The sequence below is a fragment of the Diabrotica undecimpunctata genome, chromosome 2 (assembly GCF_040954645.1).
Source record: "Diabrotica undecimpunctata isolate CICGRU chromosome 2, icDiaUnde3, whole genome shotgun sequence".
Taxonomy (NCBI): domain Eukaryota; kingdom Metazoa; phylum Arthropoda; class Insecta; order Coleoptera; family Chrysomelidae; genus Diabrotica; species Diabrotica undecimpunctata.
In genome coordinates, this window is record NC_092804.1 from 157538066 (window position 1) to 157561525 (window position 23460).

Consider the following 23460-nt stretch of genomic DNA (forward strand, 5'->3'; position numbering starts at 1 on the left):
ACATCATCATTTCACTTCGCTTGTCACGAAGTTGTCTATTCCAACTTCTTCCGCATAACACATACTTTGATGAGATTTCAAATTGTTTCAGTTCCGTATTTTATTTTGGAAAACCGCAATTTTTTTTGCTTTTCGCTCTTTTTTTGAGAGAAGTGTAAATCCGGGACGCACAGAACACGCCATGTTGCCACAATGGACTCAATGTGCCACAACCAAGTTAAAAGATATTTGTATTAATTAGGTTTGTCGGTTCCCAGAGGCCTAAATTTACATAAATGTGACATAAATAGAATTACTACACAGAGAGCTGTTGAAGACTGTCTCATTTAAAGGCCTTAATATTGTTTAGACAACCTTTGTGTAATTTGTTTAATAATCGTTCTACTAATCTGCGCAAAGCTAGCATGAAACGGGCATAATGGTTTTCCAACATGGACAAAAATCAGAAATAACTTTAATGATTTACCAACGTTTTGTTATTGTCGATAAAATCCACTTTAATTCTCTTCGGATCAACGTATATTGCCACTTTACACTCAGCTGTCGCTTCGCATGGATATAAACTGATTATAGTACAAATGAAATTTAGTTTTAATACTCTTAATCCCGATTAAAATCAAAAGAATATCAATTTATGTGTTGTGTTGTTTTATGTTGTAACTAGAGACTAAATAATTAAATAAATAATATTCAAAATAGAGTATTTTTGTGGCATGTTCTAAACTAAATAAAATACATTCAAAATCTAAATTATCATAACTATCATAAATCCATATAACATCATGCGAAGTTGAAGGTCAAATGTAACAGAGCTGTATTGAGGATCATTCAATAATTTTGAAAAATATTTATTTATTGAAAGTAAAAATATTTTTGGAAATAAGATCCTTCTATCAAAAAAGAAAATAATGAAAAGCGGAAAGCGAATACCAAAGCCATACATGAAAATTACCTGTAAGTAAATTTGAAATTATAAGCAAGATACCAATGCTGCTCTGTTTTGTAGATTATACAAAGGCTTTCGATTTAGTAAAATAGGATCCCCTCTGGAGTATAGTGAACAATATGGGAGTACCTAAGCACCTAGTTAACCTAATAAGAAATATGTATGATAAAAACTCAGCAAAAGTTAAATTACACAGAATATATTCAGATGCGTTCAAAACAAAGAAAATGCTGCACACTGTCACCATAATTATACAACATTCATTATCTTGCTATACGCAGATGACACACTTATACTAGCAGCAAATGAAGTTGAAATGGTTGCCATCACCGAACGTCTAAGCCGGAAGCGAAGAATTCGGACTTCAGATCAACACAGGAGCAAGGATAGGGCAAATAATAGTCTACCGCACATACACCAAGTGACGAATTTCGAATTCATAGACAGATTAAAACCGCAAGAGCTAAATTAATTAAAATATGGGAAGACCAAATAATAACAAGGAATACTCAGCTAAGGATGGTCAATGCCATTATTTTGCCCATTGCTACATACACAGCTGAAACATGAACACTCAAAAAAATCGATAGGAGTGAGGTTAGGTTGCTTTGCTGGTGTTTTTCTAGGTGGAGTGAGAAGTACTAGGTGGAGTTCTAGTCAATCTCAATGAGTTTGACTCTTCTGTATTATTATCGGACCTAATAGTACAATATTTTTAGTCGTTTCTTAATAATAGATATTCCATTTTATTAATATACTATAGTAAAGAAAGAAGTAGACCGGTAATTAACAACATTTTACAATAGTCATTACGTTGAAAACACAAAATAATGCAATAATGTAATAGTTTATAAATTGTAATGAGATATTAGGGCGTGTTAAGGTTGATTTGCACCCCCAAAAGACAAACTACACATTCAAACAATTTGAAAAAGTTTGAGAAGGTGTATGTGATGACTAGAAGTATTTTGACAAATTTTAAGCAAACTTCATGTTTTCGTGTTCGAAAAAACTCAAAATAACTACTTTTTTCCAGGTATAAAACGGTAAAACCAAACATACGATTTTGTTAATTTTGTTACAACATAAAGATATAATTCTACGCAATACTTATGAATTTTTTGAAAATTTTTGAATGTAGAGTTTTGTCACAATAGAAAAAAAGGGTTTAAAAATATTACAGAGTCATCATGGAGAAATCTACAATTAAGTTGAAAATTTTACCACAGCAGCATGCCGCAGTAGAGCCATCTCTAGGATAAGAAACAAATTAATTGAGGGTGCAGATCAACCTTAAACGTGGCTGGTTCCCGTATATATAATATACCAATACGAAAGCGGATAAGTCTGAATACTTGTTATTATTATATATAATTTGACTACTCCTCATATTTGAGCATTTTGATTTTAAGTGGATTTTAGCAGATAGTTTCAGAAGATTTTTGCACCCTTGCCATTTTTGTGCATTCCTAAAGATTCATGGCATATTTTATCGGAACATGGAGAAGCTGCTCATGTCGAGACCAGTTCAAAATATCGTTACAGCTTCCGTATTGTTTGTTTCTAAATTATAATCTCTCTATAACAAGCTTCCTATTTAACCTGGCTATTCTCGGTACAGTTTAGTTGACGATATTCACAAAATATTTAGTAGATCAAGGCTGGCGGTTATCTCTGACCGGAATTTCAACGGATGTGTGATAATCAACGTCGAAGTCTCGAGTTCATTTAGATTTTTAAGTGTAACTATTGTTGGCTAGGATTGTGTAATTAAGTAGGCAGTATTTGATTTCGGTGTATTTCGTTTCTTTTGAAATCCAATAAATTTGGAATTGTGTAGTTTAATAATTAAATTGGTATTCATATTTTCGCAAACAAAAGGCAATTAAAAAATTTCGTTTGTTTTCTATAAACATCGACAATATAGGTTTACGTTTTCAAATCATTGTCAAATATACTGGGTGTCTCGACAGCTAGAATGATTGGGAAGGCAAGTGGTTTGCTAAAAAGCAGTAATCAGTCAGTTTGAGTCAGCAAGGTTGTCAGTCATGCCGTTTTGAGGGGTGCCTTCGTATGTTACCATCTATACATGTGGGAACGGCTCTTTTGATTGAGAAATTTTGGCTTGCAGATTGTTAGTATTTTGCTTCTAGGTTTTTAGGAAGTTAGTTTCCAGCCAAGTTGGGAAGTTTGGCCGGAAGGAAAGAAACTTTCTTTGTGGGATGCCTGGTGAGTATGTGTCTTAGGCAGTGGCAAGATCACCTCCTTTGCTCTGATGTTAGAGCTTGTAATAATTCGTAAGACTATCTCTTGCAGAGAGCGTGGATTCTGCTATCTATGGTAGGAATGTTTGAGAGTTAGTGGATTAATGCCGACTGATAGTCAGCATGTTTCCTCATGATCTTTCTTAAGATTTTGCATTCTGTGGCCACGATGGCGTTTACTTGGCGCCAAACTCCGCAAGGTCTTACGCTCGCGCTTTTACCGCATACGTACGACCTAAAATATTAATTTTAGCAAAAAAATAAAAGAGAAAAATTGTATAAAATATAATTCTATGCATTTCTGTTTACCTACATTTATGTCGTAAAGTTAATAAGTATTTTTAATTCCTCTTTCACTATTTTTCCCCTTAATTCGGAAAATATCGATCGCACAAAAAAAAATGAGATATTAATCAAAAAGTGTTCACCTTTTTTATTTTTACATTCAAGATGGTGGCTAACGCAAAACGCTTGGATTCAGTCGCGATTTTAAATTTACACTACTTTTCATCCTCCTAAACGTTAGAATAATTCAAACTAGGGCAGCTCGCCAATCAAGGTTAGACCGTTTTTTCGTCTAACCTGACTGGACTATAATAAAAATTTGGCACAGAGCCATCTAGCGGAAGTTACTCGACTTTGCAGAGTGATATTCGTAAATTTTGACATTGTTTATGGTAAACAAAATTGACAGATTAAAATCCATCGCATCGTTTATCAGCAATACATTTTCAAAAACAATCAATTTAAAGTAAATTGGAACTCTCATGAAAATTTTCAAAAAAAATTGGTCTAAGAAAACACCGATGCATCCTAGACTTCGCCTTGATTTTCGTGTTAAAGCACCAGGTCTATTAACTGTTCACAGATGATTTGAATAATTCAAGCGTGAACACTGGAACATGCGATAAGGAAAGCTCAACCACAACTGACAAACGGATTTACAAACCGAAATAAGATGGGCGGGCCACGTACTAAGATCGAGTGACGAAAGACTCCTGAACGCCACATTCTGGGAAAGGTCCGATGGCAGAAGGTCAGTTGGTTGCCCAAAAAAGAGATGGAAGGATGCAGTATCCAGTGATCTACGCAAAATGGGAATAAAGCAATGGGAAATAGCTGTTTAGGACCGACAACAATGGAGAGAAATAGTAAACGCGGCCAAGACTCACATAGAGTTGTAGAGCCAAATGATGATGATGACGAAGCATGAACACTACAGCATCAGTAATGAATTCCGTGAAGGTTGTCCTGTCACAGATGTTGTCCTAGAAAACATTGATGCTGTGTGCAGCATGATTAAAGCAGGTCGACCTACCAGGTACCTATCATGAGATTCGTGCATCATTGGGCATATTTATACGTCAAATGTAAACAATTTTGCATGTGTATTTGGCAGTGCGAACCATATGCAATTATTGGATTTCTCATAATTTGACTTCTTCCATAAGAAGGCACGTATCGTTTGATGTCGCTCCACACTCAAACGATTTAACGGAAATATGAAACATCGTGACTGTTAATGAAATATGGCGAAAAACAAACGGTATGGTAATGGTTTCTTAAATATTAATTGATAGCATTATCCATAACTACCTTGTTTCTTTGAGCAGTATTTGTTTTTACGATTGGTAGGTTGCTAACCTTGCCATTCACCTAATCACCCGCCACATTTTATCCGGGCTTGGGACCGCCTGTGGTAACCGCAGAGCTACTCAATTTACCCCGCAATCATCGCCCCAGGCAGTGTTTAATTACAACCTGATTATGGATGAAATAATAAAAAAAGTAAGTAACTAAAAAAGGATACCAAATGGGACAAAAACAACTTAAAATAATCGGCTATGCAAACAACGCAATACTACTCTCTCAAAGTGAAGATGATTTACAATATGCTGCATCAATTTAATATAACCGCCAGAAAATTTAACATGTTAATTTCCGCAAAAAAGACAAAATGCATGGTTACAACAGAAAATTTACTAAGATGTAAATTGGAGCTGGAAGGTCAGATAATAGAACAAGTGATACGAGTTTAAATATCTAGGCATCACATTATCTAGCTACGGAAAGCTCGAAACTGAAGTGGAAGATCAAGTGAATACAGCAAACAGAGCCGCAGGCTGCCTGAATATAACAATATGGAGAAATAAAAATATCGGGAAAGAAGCAAGACCTGACACAGAGAGGATAAAAAGGATGTTGAAAACAGCAGAGATAAAAAATTGATGGTAACACACTATGGGACAGAGCTAGAAGTACAGATATACGACGTAGATGCAAGGTGAAGAACATCAAGAACTGGGTAAGAAATAGAAGAGTTGAATGGAACGATCATGTAAGCCGAATGACAACAAATAGAGTAGTAAAGGCGGCAAGAGACGGTTCCCCAATAGAAAGACGATCAGTAGGAAGACCACGAAAACGATGGAATGACAACTTACTGGAGGCACATTGAAAAACAGACAGTGTCATGTCTATATAAAAAGAAGAAGACGAAGATCCATAACTACCACAGTTATGGATCATATACAATGACATGTTTGTCTCTTTCATTGCAACAATAGATTATCTACGGGAACCTTACAAGATCTGTTTTATTTAGCAAAAAAATTGGGCATGTTTAATTCAATTTATTGATTACTTATATTCAAATATACGAAATCCTATTAAACTTGAACATTTATATTCTAGAAAAATATTCATAAAAACTAATACTGCACTAATTCTACTGTACACATCAACAGACTTAACAACTCGGAAATTAGAATCATAAGTGATTATGATAGAAGTCTGAAAACACGTATATAAACGTTTTTTAATCTTCTTTTTTAATTTAAAAACTTTAAATGCTTTAAATGTAAATACAGAAAAAGCTGATAAACATTACCTAAAAATTACTATTGCTAGAACAAAACTATAAATACATTATTAAAATTTTGTTTTGGTAGTTTCAGTGTCTTGTGCGTCACTGTTAGTAGGGTATATTATTATAAAAAATGATTAGATATTTTGAATATGTTTTTATAATGATTTCGTAAAATCTTTTCGTTTCATCAGAACTATCTATTGATCCGATTAGATGTCATTCCAATCTTTAAAATAATGTTATACCTTTCTAAACCTGGATAATCAAATTTTTTATACAGCTCACTAATATTTATATATTTCGTATCTAATTAATACGTAGAAAATATACCTAATACCATACAATATCAAATAAAACTTTTTTATACTCTTCTGTCGGTTTTCTTTTTCAATTATTTTTTCTCTTGAAGAGACTATGGAATTATCTTTTAAAAATCTGTTGTTAAAGGATTGTGTCATAATTATTAAACAATTTTTTTTGTAAAAATAGTGTTTGCATCTGTTTAATGTATTCCTAATCTTGTTTCAGTGCGGAATCGAAGATGATTCAGACGATGACGAATTGGGCGCCATGAAAGACCTTACCATCAACGATTACATCAATACTAGCGTCAACACCAAACAGCAAAACGATTTGGAATCTCAACAGCGACTGGCCGTGCTCAGTTTCGAACAAGTCAACAGGCTCAATGAAGTCATGGACGAGGTGGTTTTCATCCATGGCAGAGGTAAGAATTATCACTATCTCTTTATATAATATTACTGTATTTACTACTTACTATATCGTAAGATTTTTTATATCGTAAAAGTTACCGGACTCCTCGAACTGATGAAACGATCAGAAACTAGGCATGTAGAGACGTACGTGTGAGCTGTTAGTTACTGAGAGTTGTTAGATAATAGGTATTCAGAGACACTTGTACCCGCCGCTATTTTAACAAATGCCGCTGAAACGCGTCGTTTTAAAAATTTCACGAAGAAACTTCATCATAATTGGCTTTAGTTGTAAGTATGATGGCAATCGAAACGTCTAAACGGAAATTGTGTGTGTAAAATTAATGATAGTTGGCAATAGTTCTTCTTTTTTTTTGTTTGGCCTCACAATCGGGGTGCAACTTGGCCGCATCGAGTGTCCTCCTTTATCTTCTACGATCTTGTGTTTCCATTTCCCATCGTTGTACCCTGATTTGACGTCATCCTTTTATTTTTCTTTAGGAGCCTATTGATGTTCTACCATGTGGTATCATTCATCTTTTCCTGGAAGTCTATTGATGTTCTACCATGGAGTCTCTTTCATCTTTTCCTGTGAGCCTATTAATGTTCTAACATGGGGTCTCGCAAAAAATACTGTTTTAATATTCTGTTGTCCTCTAGTCTTACAACATGCCTTGCTATCTTATCCGTTAACTTTTCTATGTCTGATTATGTTTCACTACCATACAGGGTCACCAATTCAGTATTGCAGCATATTCTACAATCCCTTGTTATTTCGTCTCTTTGAGGGCCAACTATCGAGGGCCAAATATTGGAAATCAACCAACCTTTCTTTTAAACACCAGCAGCTTATTTTTTTCCACTGACTGAGGGTTTAAGTTCCACTGTCATTAGTAAGAAATGGACGAATAATTGAATTGTATAGTGTTAGTGTAGATTGTCTTCGTAACAAAGTCGATCACAATAATGTTGAAACGGAGTATAATACTCTATTCCTAACAGTTATTTTTGCTGAGATCTCTTCTTCTACCTGGTTATCATTTGTGCCTCTGTTGGAGAAGAAGGTTACAACGTTCCGTAGACTGTCAACTGGATAAATAATTCAATTTTAAATGAGCTAAAAAGCAGCAAACGGCTCTCCAGCAAAGTCCATCTCCAACAATTAAAATACTTTAGACATGTTATGAGAGCAGACACAGGAAAGGTAGAAGGCTGAAGATCACGAGGAAGATCCCCAATAAAATGTATCAGGCAAATTACAGAAATATGCAAAATACTGAAGAAAGAGATCCTATGTGATTCCCACTCACAGATACTTAAACTCCTTTACTACTTCAAAGTCTTGATTATTACCAGTTATGTTCTGTCTAATTCTAGCCCTTCGGTTTTTGATTACTACTATGTGTTTTGTCTTTTCTTCAATTATTCGGAGACCATGTTACCTGCTTCCTCCACGAGTTCTGAAAACACCTCCCGCATGTCTCTTGTAGAACGAAACACTGTAGCTATGTATATCATCAGCAAAGGCTAACACCAGTTTTGAACCTTGAATGAACAACATCGGAGACAAGAGGTCTCCTTGTCTGAGTCTTAATGTTATAATAAATGGCGTTGATGTACTGTTTCCTATCTTTACCTGTACACATAAGTGTATCAGACACATTTGTGTTAGCTCCACTAATTTTCTTGGTATTCTCATTTCTAACATTTCTAGCCATAGCCTGCTCAGCTTATTGGTAGAATTATATTGGGTAACGATATTCTCGAGAGAGTAGCAACCTATAAACCTCTTGGTGGCTGTTGTTTTATATATACACTGAGACAAAATTGACAAGATTTGATGTGAATATTCTTTTTTTTCTTTAAATTAATGTGGACAAAATCCTAAATACACCTTTTAATCATTGCGTCTAACAGTTCAACTTCGGTAAATAGAGATAATGTACGTGAAGCTTTCAAACTGTTGATATGTAGCATGCTTTTTTCCTCTTTGGAAGCCATGAGCTATTAGCTCCTTGTCCATATTCGGTAAGATGTTATACGTATCAAGCCAAATAATTAAACGCAATGTAGATATTAACTTCATCAAGAAGAGAAAATTTAAGTATAATCGGGTGTGTTACGAGAAAAAAAATACCTATGTGTAAATCGATGGAAAAATTAAAGGCAAACTATTATAGGGCGGAATGAAATAAAATAATGAGTAAAGAATTTACTCTGATGGTATGAAGCATGTGGTTACCATTCCGAGGAAATTTAGATAAAGCAAAGATCGTAAAATTAGTTTTCAACGTTATAGAGGGAGATGACACTTAGATTAGTATAAAACTACCTTTTTTGTACCATTTATTATTTATTTTTTAAGTGAAAAAAATTCTGAGCAAAATTTTCAATATTTTCAGGAAACTTCCCTACTTTGGAGATCCGTCTCAAAGACCTCGTGAACGTCGTGAGGGAGAAACTAGAGGCTGATACCTCTGCTGGGGGAGCGGGTATGAAGGTAAAGGACATCCGATTAAATGGTGGCGCCGCTTCCCACGTTCTGGCCACCGAAAGCCAACCCTACAACGATCTGGATCTTATCTTCGGAGTGGAGTTGTCCAGTATGCGGAATTTCGACAGAGTCAAAAGTGCAGTTCTCAGCTCTTTATACGAGGTAAGTTAATAGAAATTTAATAATAATCTATGTTTCGGTCGCTTAACTTCATGGTCGGGATTTTAATAGATCGGTATGAAAGGTCAAGAGTAAAAAGGACTTTCCAAAGGCAAAAAAAAACTGAACAAATTTGTTAATCAGTCGCTGATTTCATTTTCGAGTAGAGTAATTAGGTACATTCTACAGTAAAAATTTGTATCCAGAACGTACCTGAGAACGTATCTAGAATGTACCTACATACGTAGAGGGGAATATTCAACCATAAAATAGAACCAATGATGTAATATACTAAGTATGGAACCTATGAATAAATATTTACGTCAAAAGTAGCTGATAACAATGGCCGAATCTTTTCCGGAATATCAGTGGTGTACGAAAAAAATTCTTTTGGTACATTCATATATTATGTAAAATAATTATTTAATTTCGTTGTAATTTACATTTGAATAAAAGATATATTGAGGTGTAACATTGTAAAATTAAAAAATTATTATTTTTGTTACATAAAAACATATATTTTACATATATTTGTACATATTGAAATAATATCATAATACTCCAGAACACGGGGTCCACCTTGGGCACCAGATACCTTGCCGACCATCGCTATCTTAATATTCGTGTTCAGCGACCAAAAAAAACTATAAGTTATAACTTTTGACTGATTTATAATGAAACTAACATAAAAGTTCAGAAGACGGGGCCCGCCCTAGGGACCAAGTAGCTCGAGGACCGTTGTCGTTATCTCATATTCGTGTTAACCGACCTTGAAAACCCTTGAATAACAAAATTGAACTCATTCCTGTGGATGTTTTCAAATTTTTTATTCTCTGAGCATTTGGAAATGCATTTTTCGTATGCGCAAAATGCAATTTTCACCATGAATTTTGTTCACAAACTTTCCTGGCACTTCCTACCACCATGAATTGTGTTTACAAACTGGCCTGACACTTTTCTCGAATCAGATGCAAAAAGTTGCATAGGTTGATAATTTAAGTGCTTTTTAGTGCTTCATTGCCTTGTCTTAATAAAATATTTATAAAATATCTAGAATATACCTACATACGTAGATAGAGTATGTACGTTCTATATATGTTATTGTTGAATGTTTCCATTACCTATGTAGATACATACTAGATATCCCTAAACCATCAGTTACTTTCTAGACCCATATATCCTCAGGTATATTTTGGATACAAATTTTATTATATAATGTAAATAATTACTGTCCTTTGTCGGCTTAACAGCATTCCTTTATTCTGTCCCAATAACTAATCGCTGTGCTTGATCGAATATTCTGAAGTTCACCTACAAACAATCTCTGAACTTCGGAACTTCAAACAGTGAGGTTAAACTACTCAAAAAAAAGAGATCATAAACTAACAGATGTTAATCTATAGATAAAAATAGCTCCCTTATGCTATATATGACTACACAGTAATATATGTCGTGGTCAGTTTCAACACCTTTCGGGTTGGATTCTTAATAACTGGCACTATATCAGCTTTTATCATGATTAAAAATGACCAATCTAATTTTTATAATTTTGTTTTCTTCATTCCAGATGCTACCAGAGGGCGTAAATCGAAAACGAATCTCCACCTGCAGTCTGAAAGAAGCATACGTAAGCAAAATGGTGAAAGTGAACCAGAACATTGGCGGTGACAGGTGGTCGTTAATATCCTTGGGTAATTCCCGCGGTCGCGGTGTCGAACTCAAGTTTGTCGATTGCATGCGTCGCCAGTTCGAATTTTCGGTCGATTCTTTCCAGATTATCTTAGATTCGCTGCTACTTTTCTATAAATGCAGTGAGTTACCAATTAGTGAGAACTTTTATCCGACCGTAGTTGGAGAATCTGTTTACGGAGACTTCCAAGAAGCCTTGTACCACCTTCAGAAGAAACTTATCTCAACGAGGCATCCTGAAGAAATTCGAGGAGGTGGTCTATTGAAGTATTGTAACCTTTTAGTCAAAAACTACAAACCGGCTAGGCCAGACTACATCAAGAGTTTGCAGAGGTGAGTAAACCAGATTTTTTTCATAATAATTCATCGAATTGTATCATTGTATTAAGACCAAAACGGAAAATTTAAACTAATCAATAATGAACTGAACAGTAACAGCTTTTATCAGGAGTTTTTATAGCTTTACATCATTCTACTGGAATTACTTTTCCGTTGTGCGATCGGGTACTTTTGAGAATTTGTTAATTAAGAAATTATCCATGTCTGTTTGTTTAGATTTCTTATCGACATCATTCATATCTTGTTATGTAGAAGATACCTTTCTTCAGCTTTTATATTGTAATTTTGAAGCTATAGAACCAGTTCATAACAACCGACGTTCACTTTTGATTCCGTATTTATTCGATAAATGGTGCACTTTCCTTTGAGTAGATTCCTCACTATATTTGCTCCTCTGCACGTTAATGAGATCTGGATCTGTTGTTTTATTGTTTTTCGTTCTTATCAAGTCGAAGTTGACCAATGTGATCAGGAGCATAAAAAATGTATCAGGAACTTATGAAATTTTATGAAGTTAACTTTGTTCAACTATCCTGGCGAGCGGAAATTGTTTATTGATTAGTAATATTGGCAGAACGAGAAAAGTGGTTATACTTAATTGCCAATATCTTTGCGGAAACATGTAGTTTAGGAAATAAAAAATTTAAAATGCTTTCTAACAAAACATGAATGATTTGCACAACATATTATTTGGCCGCAACATATAATTTTCCCTTTTATTTATTATTGATAAATTCAAGGCTAGGAAATTGTTGGGTTTCATGTTTCGTTATGAAAAAATACCTTTTAGACAATAATACGTTTAGGGAAATTGCTATGTTTTCTTACATAATGGTATTAAGGTTTCCTGCAGTTTTCCAACGTTAGGGTAGCAAATAGTCCGTAATGTTTTCACCTAGGTAGTTATATAGGTACAATGCAATATTTATTTATAATAATATTATATTTGTCTAATATATTATTATTACATATATTAATATACTAGTTTAGGTTTCAGGTAGCTTCTTTTTAGATTAATAATGTCCAAACTCCAAAACAAAGCTTCTTACGTAATCGTCGACCTCATTATGATTATCCCAACCAGACGCAAGTCTTTTAGTTCTGTTATGACCACCTACCAATTGTAATTAATTCCTTTAATCTTCTCACCCTTTTATCTTTATCGGAAATTGAATAAAGGTTTAACCTTAGTCAAAATTTTAAACCACGTTTGCTGTAATTAAATGGTTTATACTTATTTTAGGTATTTTAACCTGATGATGGAACAGTTGTTCCGAAAACGTTCGTGCTTGTAATGTTGCCCTTTTAAGGGTTTTTATAAAATAAAATATACCCACATACAAAGACTAACCTCTTTTGTTATACGTGGTATACAGCCAGCTACAGGAATTATTTTCCTTGTGGATTTTATTTTAAAAAATTTTACTTTAATTTGATTGCTATCCTACATACACAATATAAAATTTTCTAATTGTTTATCATTTTCTAATTTAGTATTTTTATCAATATTATTATATCTGTAAACACTTAAACTGTTATCTCACATTATTCAAATTATCATAACCTCAAAAATTCAAATTTTTACTTAACAACAAGCCGTGTAGAGTATCATAGAAGGATCAATATTACTTAAATAAAGTTCAATGCAATTGATAATCATTTTTCAATACACGTTTATTTAAAAAATGTAATTCTTTAGATTAATTTGAAATTTTGTTCCTTTTATTTATGCAACCAAAAATACAGTTCACGAACTGTTCATTTATATAGGATATTGTATACAGTAGATCCGCTGAATCTTTGCACATTGTCAGCATTCGTATTATAGGAAATAAACCAAAACATATCATTATAATAAAGCATATGAGCCAAACTTACATCGGTTATAAGAATTAGAATATGGCTAATGTTACAATAGATGTTTTTATACTGTCTTTTATTTAATTTTTGGAATCCTACAGGTTTTCCAATAGCATCTACAGTAAATAAGTATTTAAACTGTAATAATCGGAAACAAATAAAAAAATTGTTTATTGCATATAAACAAATATATGGGTTCTTATCTAACAAATTGAATAGAAATCTGCCTAGGGCTCCATTATCTTAATCATTTCGTTTATTCAGTATTAAATAATGTTTACAACATAAATTTATGTAATGTATTGATTAAAAAGTACCTTATTGTTTATTATCAAATGCATATTGAAGAAATGGGTACTTACTTTATTGGTACATGTTGTATACTGTATTCTAGGTCTACTTTTGCCTGTGTTTGAAAGAATATGATTATTTTCTTTCCTTTTTATAATTGTACAGACTTTTCGTCATATTTTTAATGCACCAGCTACTTTCTTAATGATGTATTTTAAAAATCGAACTTAAATTTCAATATGTTACCTGTTGAACAGATGAAAATAGGTCAAAAGGCATTCCATTCATGTTTTCTAATTCGAAATAATCTAACGCATTTAACACAAGTTGTTGTGCTTGAGAATTCAAAGGTATACCAAGCATACTAAAAAAATAAAACTCTTAAAAATATTTCATATTGCTCCGTTGACGTGGTTTTAGCAATATTGAAATAACTAAATGTCAATTTAAAGTTCAGAATAAATTTAGTCGTTATAACAACTGTGTAACGTCTCCTTAAAAAATTTGTATAGTTAAAGTACGAAAAAGGATTGAATATTTAAATGATACGAAAATAATTTATAAACACAATACAAACGCTGTCAAGACAAAACCTACAATTGCCACTAGGTGAATCCTATAGCTGTCTTTGTTCGATGTATGCTGTTGTGTATGGAAAAGCGGCTTAAGTTCATCGATTTAGTTTCTGTGAATAAGAAAGAGTCGTAACATAAAAAATACCGGAACACCTCGAATATATAACCTACCCAATATTCCCAAACACGATATTCCTTTACGTTCCATTGTCAGGGCACATAACTGCCCTGCAGATACGAAACTCTAATAAACAGTACCCTATCTCACTGTCAGACATACTAGTAAGTTTTGATATCGTTTCACTCTTTACAAACATCCCATAGACCAAACTCTAAACATTCTGAAACCTAAATACAGTATCTAGCAAGAACTTATCTCTAATCAAACATTGTATGTCCAACACTTATTTCATCTTCCAAAATCAATTCTGCAGACAAATAATTGGTGCCTCAATTGGCTGCCCACTATCTCCAGTAATTTCAAATCAATATCTTTATGGAAGACTTCGACACCAGAGTACTACCCACATCAATGCTCAAACCCATAATATGTTGGCGATACATTCGTCATTTGTCTTTTCAAACCCATCTGAATAGTATACATCCTAGTTTCCAGTTTACGATGGAGGTGAAAAATGATTCATATCTGCCGTTTCTCGACGTTATCATAAAGAAAAACCAATCCCAAGGTTTTCATCACTTTCTTTATCGAAAACCCACCCATATCAATCATTACTTGCATACCAACTCTCATCATCCACCTTTACAAATTAATTCATTCATAAATACTCTTGTGTTCAGACCAATACGCCTTCTTCGCGATGATGCAAGTAGACCCACTGAGGTCTCTAGTTAAAAAAAAAGCCCTCATCCAAAACGGTCACTGCAAAAATTACATTAATAGGAGCATCCACAGACATCAATCTCCCACTCAATTCTCAACCCCTTCATCTCTTGTCCGATCAATCAAAGACAATACTCCAAATAAACCACGCGGAGTTTATAAAATTCCTTATGCAGATTGACCCCGATCTTATATAGGCCAAATAAATCATAGAATCCAAAATAGAATATATTAACATTAAATTTCTGTTCGCAATTTCGATTAAATTTCAGATCTACGTCAACACAAAAAATTTAGACGAAAAATGAAATGTAGCTTATAAAACTAAAGATCATAATAGAAACGATTGTCTTAGTGAAGGAAACAAAAGCGAGCTTTCAGGGCGATTGTTACTTCTACACTTTTCCTTATTTTATCTCGATATCCTTTCTAAATACCCCAACTCAAATTCCATCTATTACCTCTACAGAAATAATTACTTTTCAATGTGAGGACTCGATAAGTCAGGAAAGTAGGTTACACAAAAAAATAACCGTGATTCTCTTTCGGGTTCTTAAATGCCAAGAACTTTTAAAGAATTGGGTTAGAATCGATCCTAAATTAGAATGCGCATTGTCTTGTGTATTTTTGGGTCATGTAATTGATGTCTACGAGACGAAAAATAAGTTACACAGGGTAAAGCATATACTTATCTGTATTACTACATTTAAAACGAAAAAAAATCATAAATATTTATAAAATATAATCAATAAAAAGTTTTTGGGGACGAATACATTTAGGGATAGTTACAAAAGTTTATTCTTAATGGCAAATTTATAAATTAGATCTTAGACAATCCATAAATATTGAGCAATTGGATTAATTGGGTTTAAGAACTATATTATTTTTTCGGTAAAAATATACACATAGCAAAAAAATGTCAAAAATGAAAATCAGAATGAAACACCTATCGAGTTGCTAACTGATTAACGAAGAAGATATCGAAGTCATATTAAAGCATTTAAATGCAGTTTATTACTTGCCAATGTCTACTTTTTTCTGGTGATTCCCTCAGATCTACATTTATTATAATCCCTAACAACATGAAGTAAGAAAATGCTAAGAATGTCAATTAATTAGTCTGACAAACCGTACTCTTTAAGATTATTCTAGGAATACTTCACAGTATAAGGAAGGAGCCATCACCTATGTCTTCATCAACATCTGTTATGAATAATATCTTATATCACAATTTATTACATGGATTCAATCAATATTAACATGGATTTCTATCAGATATATTTGATATTTGATATCTGTTGCAGATGCCATAAACGCCAAAAGGCAAATGGATGTAATATTCACTGATTGTGCAAAAGCATTTGATGGAGTTGGGCATCATGGTTTGTTTTTAGAAAAAACTGGGCACATTCGGTCTTTCAATTAATGCACTAATGTTTCTGAAAACATATCTAACAGATAGAAGCCAATAAGTTAGAGTTAGTAATTCTTTCTCAGAGGAATATTTGGTAACGTCAGGAGTTCCTTAGGGCACCAACTTAGAACCACTCTTATTTGCTTGCTTTATAATGTATCTTTCTAAACGTCTCAAATTTTCGTCTTGCTTAATTAGATATAGAAAATCAATGTGATTGCAAACTATTACAACTAGAAATGGAATGGATCTAAATGTTGACAAAAGTGTTGAGTGATGACCTTCGAACTTTATATAAAAATTACTTATGATATAAATAATAGAGAATTGCCAAAAAATCAGTGTGACTTTTGGTGTGATTTTCAACACTTGCACTTCAATAGACATTATCACATCACTACTAATAAGTCTTTTAGGATATTTGTAATTAGAAACACAAAACATTTTAAGATGCCAGATAGCATTCTATTTGGATTTTAACCATAGTTTCAATCAAACAATATAGATATCTATTAAGATAGATATAAAGAAAATACTATGTACCGTAAAACTTTAGTAGCAGTATTAAGAATTTCTGTCTAAACATTCACCTCTTGCATACGTTTACTAATAAATCAACCGTTTGTTTCGCATACCAATGCGCCGATAATATATGCATTTTTGATCAAATATGTGTTTATTGTTTACCAGAAAACCAAGATATTATCGGAAATATGACTATTAAACAAGAAAATCACGGATATTAAAGGATTGGCAAATAAAAATGCAGAATCTGAATATATGAGTACACACAAATAGAATAAATTATTTCCATTATCATATGATTGAATAACAAATATTGTACACTACCTATGACTAGCGGGAATGTTAACACATTCAAATTAAATAAAAATGGTTTTTATACAGAAAAAAAGGAATAAATGTTTTATAGATTTGTTTTAAAAGGCTGACGGAAATTAAATATGTCTAGAAGTATTCGAAAAGACGAAGGCGTAATTCTAATTGTTCTGTATATATTTTTGTTACTTATAATATTATCTTTTTTAAAAAGGGGAAAAATAAATTCACAAAATTATAGAGATATCAGCCTAATGAGCCCAGCCTCAAAGCTATTTACATAAAATTTGGTAGAAGAAGTGTAAAGGGCAGCATGAATTCTGAAATAATAGATCCAATATAGATGCAATATTCATTATCAGACAAATAGCCGACAAAACTACTGGATATAATAAAGCTACTTTATGATCCATTGATCTTACGCGAGCCTTTGATAGGGTTAGGCTAGCCAATGTTTTGAAACTATTAAAGGAACGAAACTTCAACCAAAAAAGAATTGAAATTATTCCACAATTAAACACCGGTAGCAGCACTTTACCGGTAACAGCTCAGGAGAAGAACCATGGTTACTGACGTCTTCGAAAGGATAACCAGACTAAAATGGAGATGATTAGGCCACATAGCTAGAATGACGGATGGGCGGTGGATAAAGAGGTAAACCCCCTACACGATGGGCTAACGATTTAAGAAGACAAAATAAAAACTGGATGAGAGTAACACAAGATAGACGGTTTTGGAAACACGAGGAAGAGGTCTTTGGCTTTTAAGGCTAGATGATGATGATGATGAACTGCACTTTTATAAGAACAAATAATAAGCTGTCCAACAAGATACTAATCTCAGCAGGATTTGGCCAAGGAGAGTCTCAGCTCAGTCCTATTTAACGTCCTTACGGATCATATCATCAAAGAAGTAAAAACTTCGGAAAGAGGTTATATAATGGGCAATACAGAACTTAAAATAATTTGCCACACTGATGATGCGGTAATAATAGTAGAAAAAGAATTGAACTATAATATCTCTCTTCGTAAAACGCAGTCTACGACAATATCCAGAGTTTGGACAACATAATAAAATTTTGGGGCAAGTGATGTCCTTTATATATCTATGCGCTATAAGTAATAAAAATTAAAACAAGAAATACAAGTACAAGAGATAACAGCGGCTAGGGCATTAGGATTTCTCCGGGATGTAATATGGAGAAACAAATATATGAGGACCGAAAGAAAAACATTAATTTTCAAATCCTATGTAAAACATATTATGACCTATGCCACAGGAACATAAGTAAAAACAACCGCTACTAAGCAACTCCTAAGAAAAATAGAAATGAAGACCCTAAGATCAATTGCTGGCAACACACTTAAATATAGAGTAAAGAGCAACAGCGATATCGAGACCCTGTGGAACATCCAAGACGTTGTAAAATTATCTAGGGTCAGAAAAGGAGCATGGAGAGACCACGTTGCTAGAATAGTTGATTTCCAAAGATTGCAACGGAAGAGAAACCGAACGCCAGCAAACCACCTGGAAGACCTTCCAAACGTTGGTATGAAAACTGGACATCGGCATCTCAACATTATCGGCTGCAATTTTAAAGAAACAAGACATTGTCTTGAAATAAGAAGACGAAGTGAATAATAAATATATTATTACAACAAATAATTCTATTTATTTAATTACGTAACCTCCCTTTAATTCTAAACACTTTACTAAACGTATATGTACATACAAAGTAGGTGAGTAGCATAATCTTCTGTATTGATTGTCCAGGACTATAAAACTGATCGAATCAAATATACTGTAATTCGTAATGTTGCTCGATCCACTTAGTTTTTTCGTTAGTCCTTATATGTTCTCAATGGGACTAATTTATAGTGATCCTACTGACCATAGGATTATTGGCAAACATTTTCTTGCGTCCAAGGGTATAGGCAAAAGTAAGACTTAGTATATGCTTTCAGAAATCCAAAATCAAGAAATTTATCAAAAGGAGGAATTTAAAGGGATTAGATCCTCTAACCAGAATGATACATGTCCCGTCCATCTCCATTTAAGCGTAATAATGCGTTCGAGGACATCATCCACCGTTGATTTTCTACATATCTACTCATTTCTTACCCAGTCTCTCAGTGTTAGACCAAGTATTAAACGTTTAGTTTCGACTCCCTATGTAAGGAGTGGCAAGACACACTAGTTGAACGACCTTCTTTTCTCACATTTCCGATTTTCATTTACATTACATGTCTTCAATGTATCTGTTCAATTTCTTTTTGCTCCAGTTTTATGCTGTCGCTGGGTTCTAAGTTGGTCATCGTTTTGGCTTTGCTTTCAATAATTTTCAATGCCACTTTTCCTGTTGCTCTAAGTAATTCTTCCAGCATGTCTTTAACTTCTTTTAAGTCATTCGCTATGAACACCCTGTCATCAGCAAAACAGAGTTTATTTAATGATTCTACTTCAATGATGATTTATTTGTCCTCCCTGTTCAGTATTTTAAAAGCGTATTTTATTACTTTTGAGGACGATTTTGAGGACAAGTCTCTTGTTACCTTGTAGAATGCCTTTTATTTTTGGTGATCTCATTAAGATTTGATATGAACATCTAATGATGTTAGAAAACGATAATCTATTCTGCTCTAATGACTTTAAAATAGTGCCAAAATGTACGAAAGTGTCGAAAGACTTACCAAAAGGCTATAAAAATCAGCACCAAGTGTCTATTACATTGGATACTTTTTTCAATTAAGGTTTTTCCTCTACCCTGGACGAAATCCGAAGCTTACATAGAATCAGCAGATAGAACAAATAGCCAAAAGAACAGTAAGAATTTTAATGGTAGCCGGGCGTAATTCAAGATTTAAACTCATGTGAAGTTTAAACCAGACATGTTGTATTGGATTTATAATATGGTGTTAAAACTAGCAACAATAACATATGCATCAGTGGTATGGCTACCAAAGATGAAACAAAAAAATGTCATACTCAAATTAAGAAAGGTGCAAAGACTTACCTTGGAATGAAAGAAGCTATGAGGGCCAGCTGCGAAGTCCCTATCGAACCCCCTTTAGCTGCACATTGTTGTAAGGGGAGGGAGGAAAATGGAATATTATAGTCTACAGAAAACCTGAGTAACGAGAATAAAAAAAAATTCTATTTCTTTAGAAGAGTACATTATATATTATAAGTATTCTAGGCATAAATATGTGCAATCCTGCATAATGCAAGACTAATTAACTTTAACGAAAAAATGCAAACGAAAACCCGAATAAAACAATGTCAAAAAGTTACTGCAGAAAGGTAAAAACGAAAAACACGTATGGTAAATAAAGTGAAACTAATAAAATACCACCAGGAACACTAATCCACTATCTCTAATGTTAAGCTAAATAATTTTGACTCGTTTGTTGTGTAAGCTATTTTTCGTTTTATGCGCCGCCGTTATTTTATTCTTGGATTTTATATCCCAAAATAAAAAATACCTTATTTCACTAAACATAAAGTCCCACATTTCTTTTATCAACACAACACAGTCCTTTATTACGTCAAAAGAGGAGAAATACGGGGAGTATATAATTTGGCCCACTCAAATTTCTGCTGTAGACCCATAAATTATTTGGCTGGAAAATTGAAGCTCTGGCTGGCTTGCTCGAGCGTATTGTTTGATTTAAAAACAAAGAAAAGGGTTCTCCCTGTTTTCTTAGTAAATTCAACGCTACAGCGGCGGAAAATGAGTTTTCAAATTAACGCCGCATCGGCTCTATGTTTCACTGAAATAACTTTTGACATTTATTTACCTCAGTTTTGAGGTTTGAAGTTGTAATACTATCGTGAGGTAAACGTAATTATTTCTATTTCTTCCCATAATTCGTGCTAGGTTATAGGATTTTTTTATCTTGCAAACGTATACAATTTTATATTATCCAATTTTTTTTTGGACGTGCTGTTCTTCTTCTTCTTAAAGTTCCATCTCCTATCGGAGGTTGGATATCATAACGGCTATGGTCACTTTGTTGGCTGCTGCTCTGAAAAGTTGTAGTGAACTACAGTTAAACCATTCTCTAAGATTCCTCAGCCAGGAGATGCGTCTTCTTCCTATACTTCTTCTTCCTTGGATCCTTCCTTGCATAATAATTCTCAGCAGCTCATATTTTTCTCCTCTGGTTATGTGACCCAAATACTCTAATTTTCTTCTTTTTATGGTTTTCATAATTTTTAATGGTAATCCTTTGAACCCACTGAATTTTTAATATTCTTCAGTAACACCACATTTCGAAAGCTTCCATTTTTCTTATGTGTTGTTTCTTCAATGTCCAAGCTTCCATTCCGTATAGTAAGATAGAAAATATGTAACATCTTGGAGCCCTCAATATGAGATGCAACTGAAGGTCTCTGTTGGTAAGCATTGTCTTCATTTTCACAAATTCTTGCCTTGCAGTTTCAATTCGGACTTTGATTTCTCTGCTTTGGTCATTTTTGTCATCAACCCAGGTTCCCAGATGTTTGTATGTCTCTACTTTTTCTATTTGGGTTTGCTCTATCATTAATCTTTCATTTCCATGTTGCGTTTTTGAGACAATCATAAATTTAGTTTTTCTCTTATTTATTTTTAGTCCGTATCTAATGCAATAATCGTTAATTCTATTTACCAATTCTTGTAGCGATTCCAGGGTGTCTGCCATTATAACTGCTCAGATCCGCTATCGCTTCCTGGAATATGGCTTCACTGTACACGTTAAACAGTAATGGTGACAGAACACAGCCCTGTCTTACTCATCTGTTTATATCTTTATATTGGCCTTTTGATTCCAATACAGATTGATAATGATTCGTCTCGTCTGTCTATATCTTTGTTTCTTAGTACTTCTATTAGTTTTTCATGTCGGACCCTGTCGAATGCCTTTTTGAAGTCGATGAAACAGGAATAAATATCTAGGTTCATATCTAAGCATCTTTGAGAGAGGACATTAAAAGCAAACAATGCCTCTCTCGTTCCCAGTCCCTTGCGGAACCCAAACTGAGTATCATCCATATCATCTTCTAGTTTTCTATATAATCTTCCATGAATCACCTTTAGAAATATTTTGAGGGTATGGCTTATTAGTGACATTGTCCTATAGTCTGAACAATCTTTGGCATATACTGTTTTTGGTATTGCTACAAAGGTGGACACCAACCATTCCTGTGGGATTTTTCCAGTTTTATATACTTCATTAAATAGGTCCAGAAGTACAGGTAGAGTTTCATCGTCTAGACATTTCAGTAGTTCCGCAGGTATTTCGTCTGGACCTACAGTTTTTCCGTTTTTTGCGTTTCGTATTGCTTGTTCGATTTCCTCTATTATGATCTCTGGCCCCGTTTCGCTGTCGATTTTTTCCGGTTCTTGTCGATTATCCTCAAACAGATCTGTTATGTATGTCTTCCATTTCTTTAATTTCTCTTTAATTTCTATAATGATTTTTCAATTTGCGTCTTTCAGAAGGGCATCTTTCTTTTTTCTCAGTGTATTTGTCATTTACTTTATTTTCTTATACATGTTAAAGCTATCATACTGTTTAGCATATGCCTCTATTTCACTGCATTGATTAGCAAGCCAGGTGGATTTGGCCTCTTTTATTTTCTTTCCTATCAATCTCTGTAGTTCCTTGTATTTTGCCTTCTCCTGCCTTTATGTTTCCTTCTTTCCTCCATTAGATCTAAGATTTCTAAAGTCATCTATCTCTGTTTTTTTCTTATTTTTGTCTGCAGTAGCTTTTCTCCTGCCTTTATTAAAGTTTCCTGCACCATATTCCATTTGTCATTAACATCTGTTGTTTTTATCACGTCTTGTTGGATTTTCTTTAAGTTATCATTTATTTATTGTTTTAAGCTCTGACGTATAGGTTCTTCTTTTATCTTTGAGACATTAAACCGTGGTATATTTGTTTGTTTTTGGAGCTTCTTCAATTTTATCTGCATTACCCCTACTAATGGATTATGGTCTGAATTTATGTCAGCTCCGGGGTATGTTCTCAGAGACTTTATAGCGTTTTTATATCTAGATTTTATTAAAATGTAATCTATCTGGTTTCGAACAATGTTGTCTTCTGAATCCGCAGGTGATTTCCAAGTATAAAGTCTTCTTTTAGGTAATTTAAAATTTGTATTCATTATTACCATCTCCTCA

At 33.6% G+C, this 23460-nt stretch overlaps 1 protein-coding gene across 2 annotated transcripts in view; it reads left to right on the forward strand.

Moving 5' to 3' along the window:
• LOC140435127 (terminal nucleotidyltransferase 5C) overlaps positions 1-23460 on the forward strand; it is a 331588-nt gene that overhangs the window by 302842 nt on the left and 5286 nt on the right. For both annotated transcript variants that reach the window (XM_072523845.1, XM_072523846.1), the window contains exons 2-4: positions 6608-6806; positions 9195-9448; positions 11013-11467. In XM_072523845.1, the coding sequence (XP_072379946.1) occupies positions 6608-6806; positions 9195-9448; positions 11013-11467 (908 nt within the window). The remainder of the gene's footprint in view (positions 1-6607; positions 6807-9194; positions 9449-11012; positions 11468-23460) is intronic.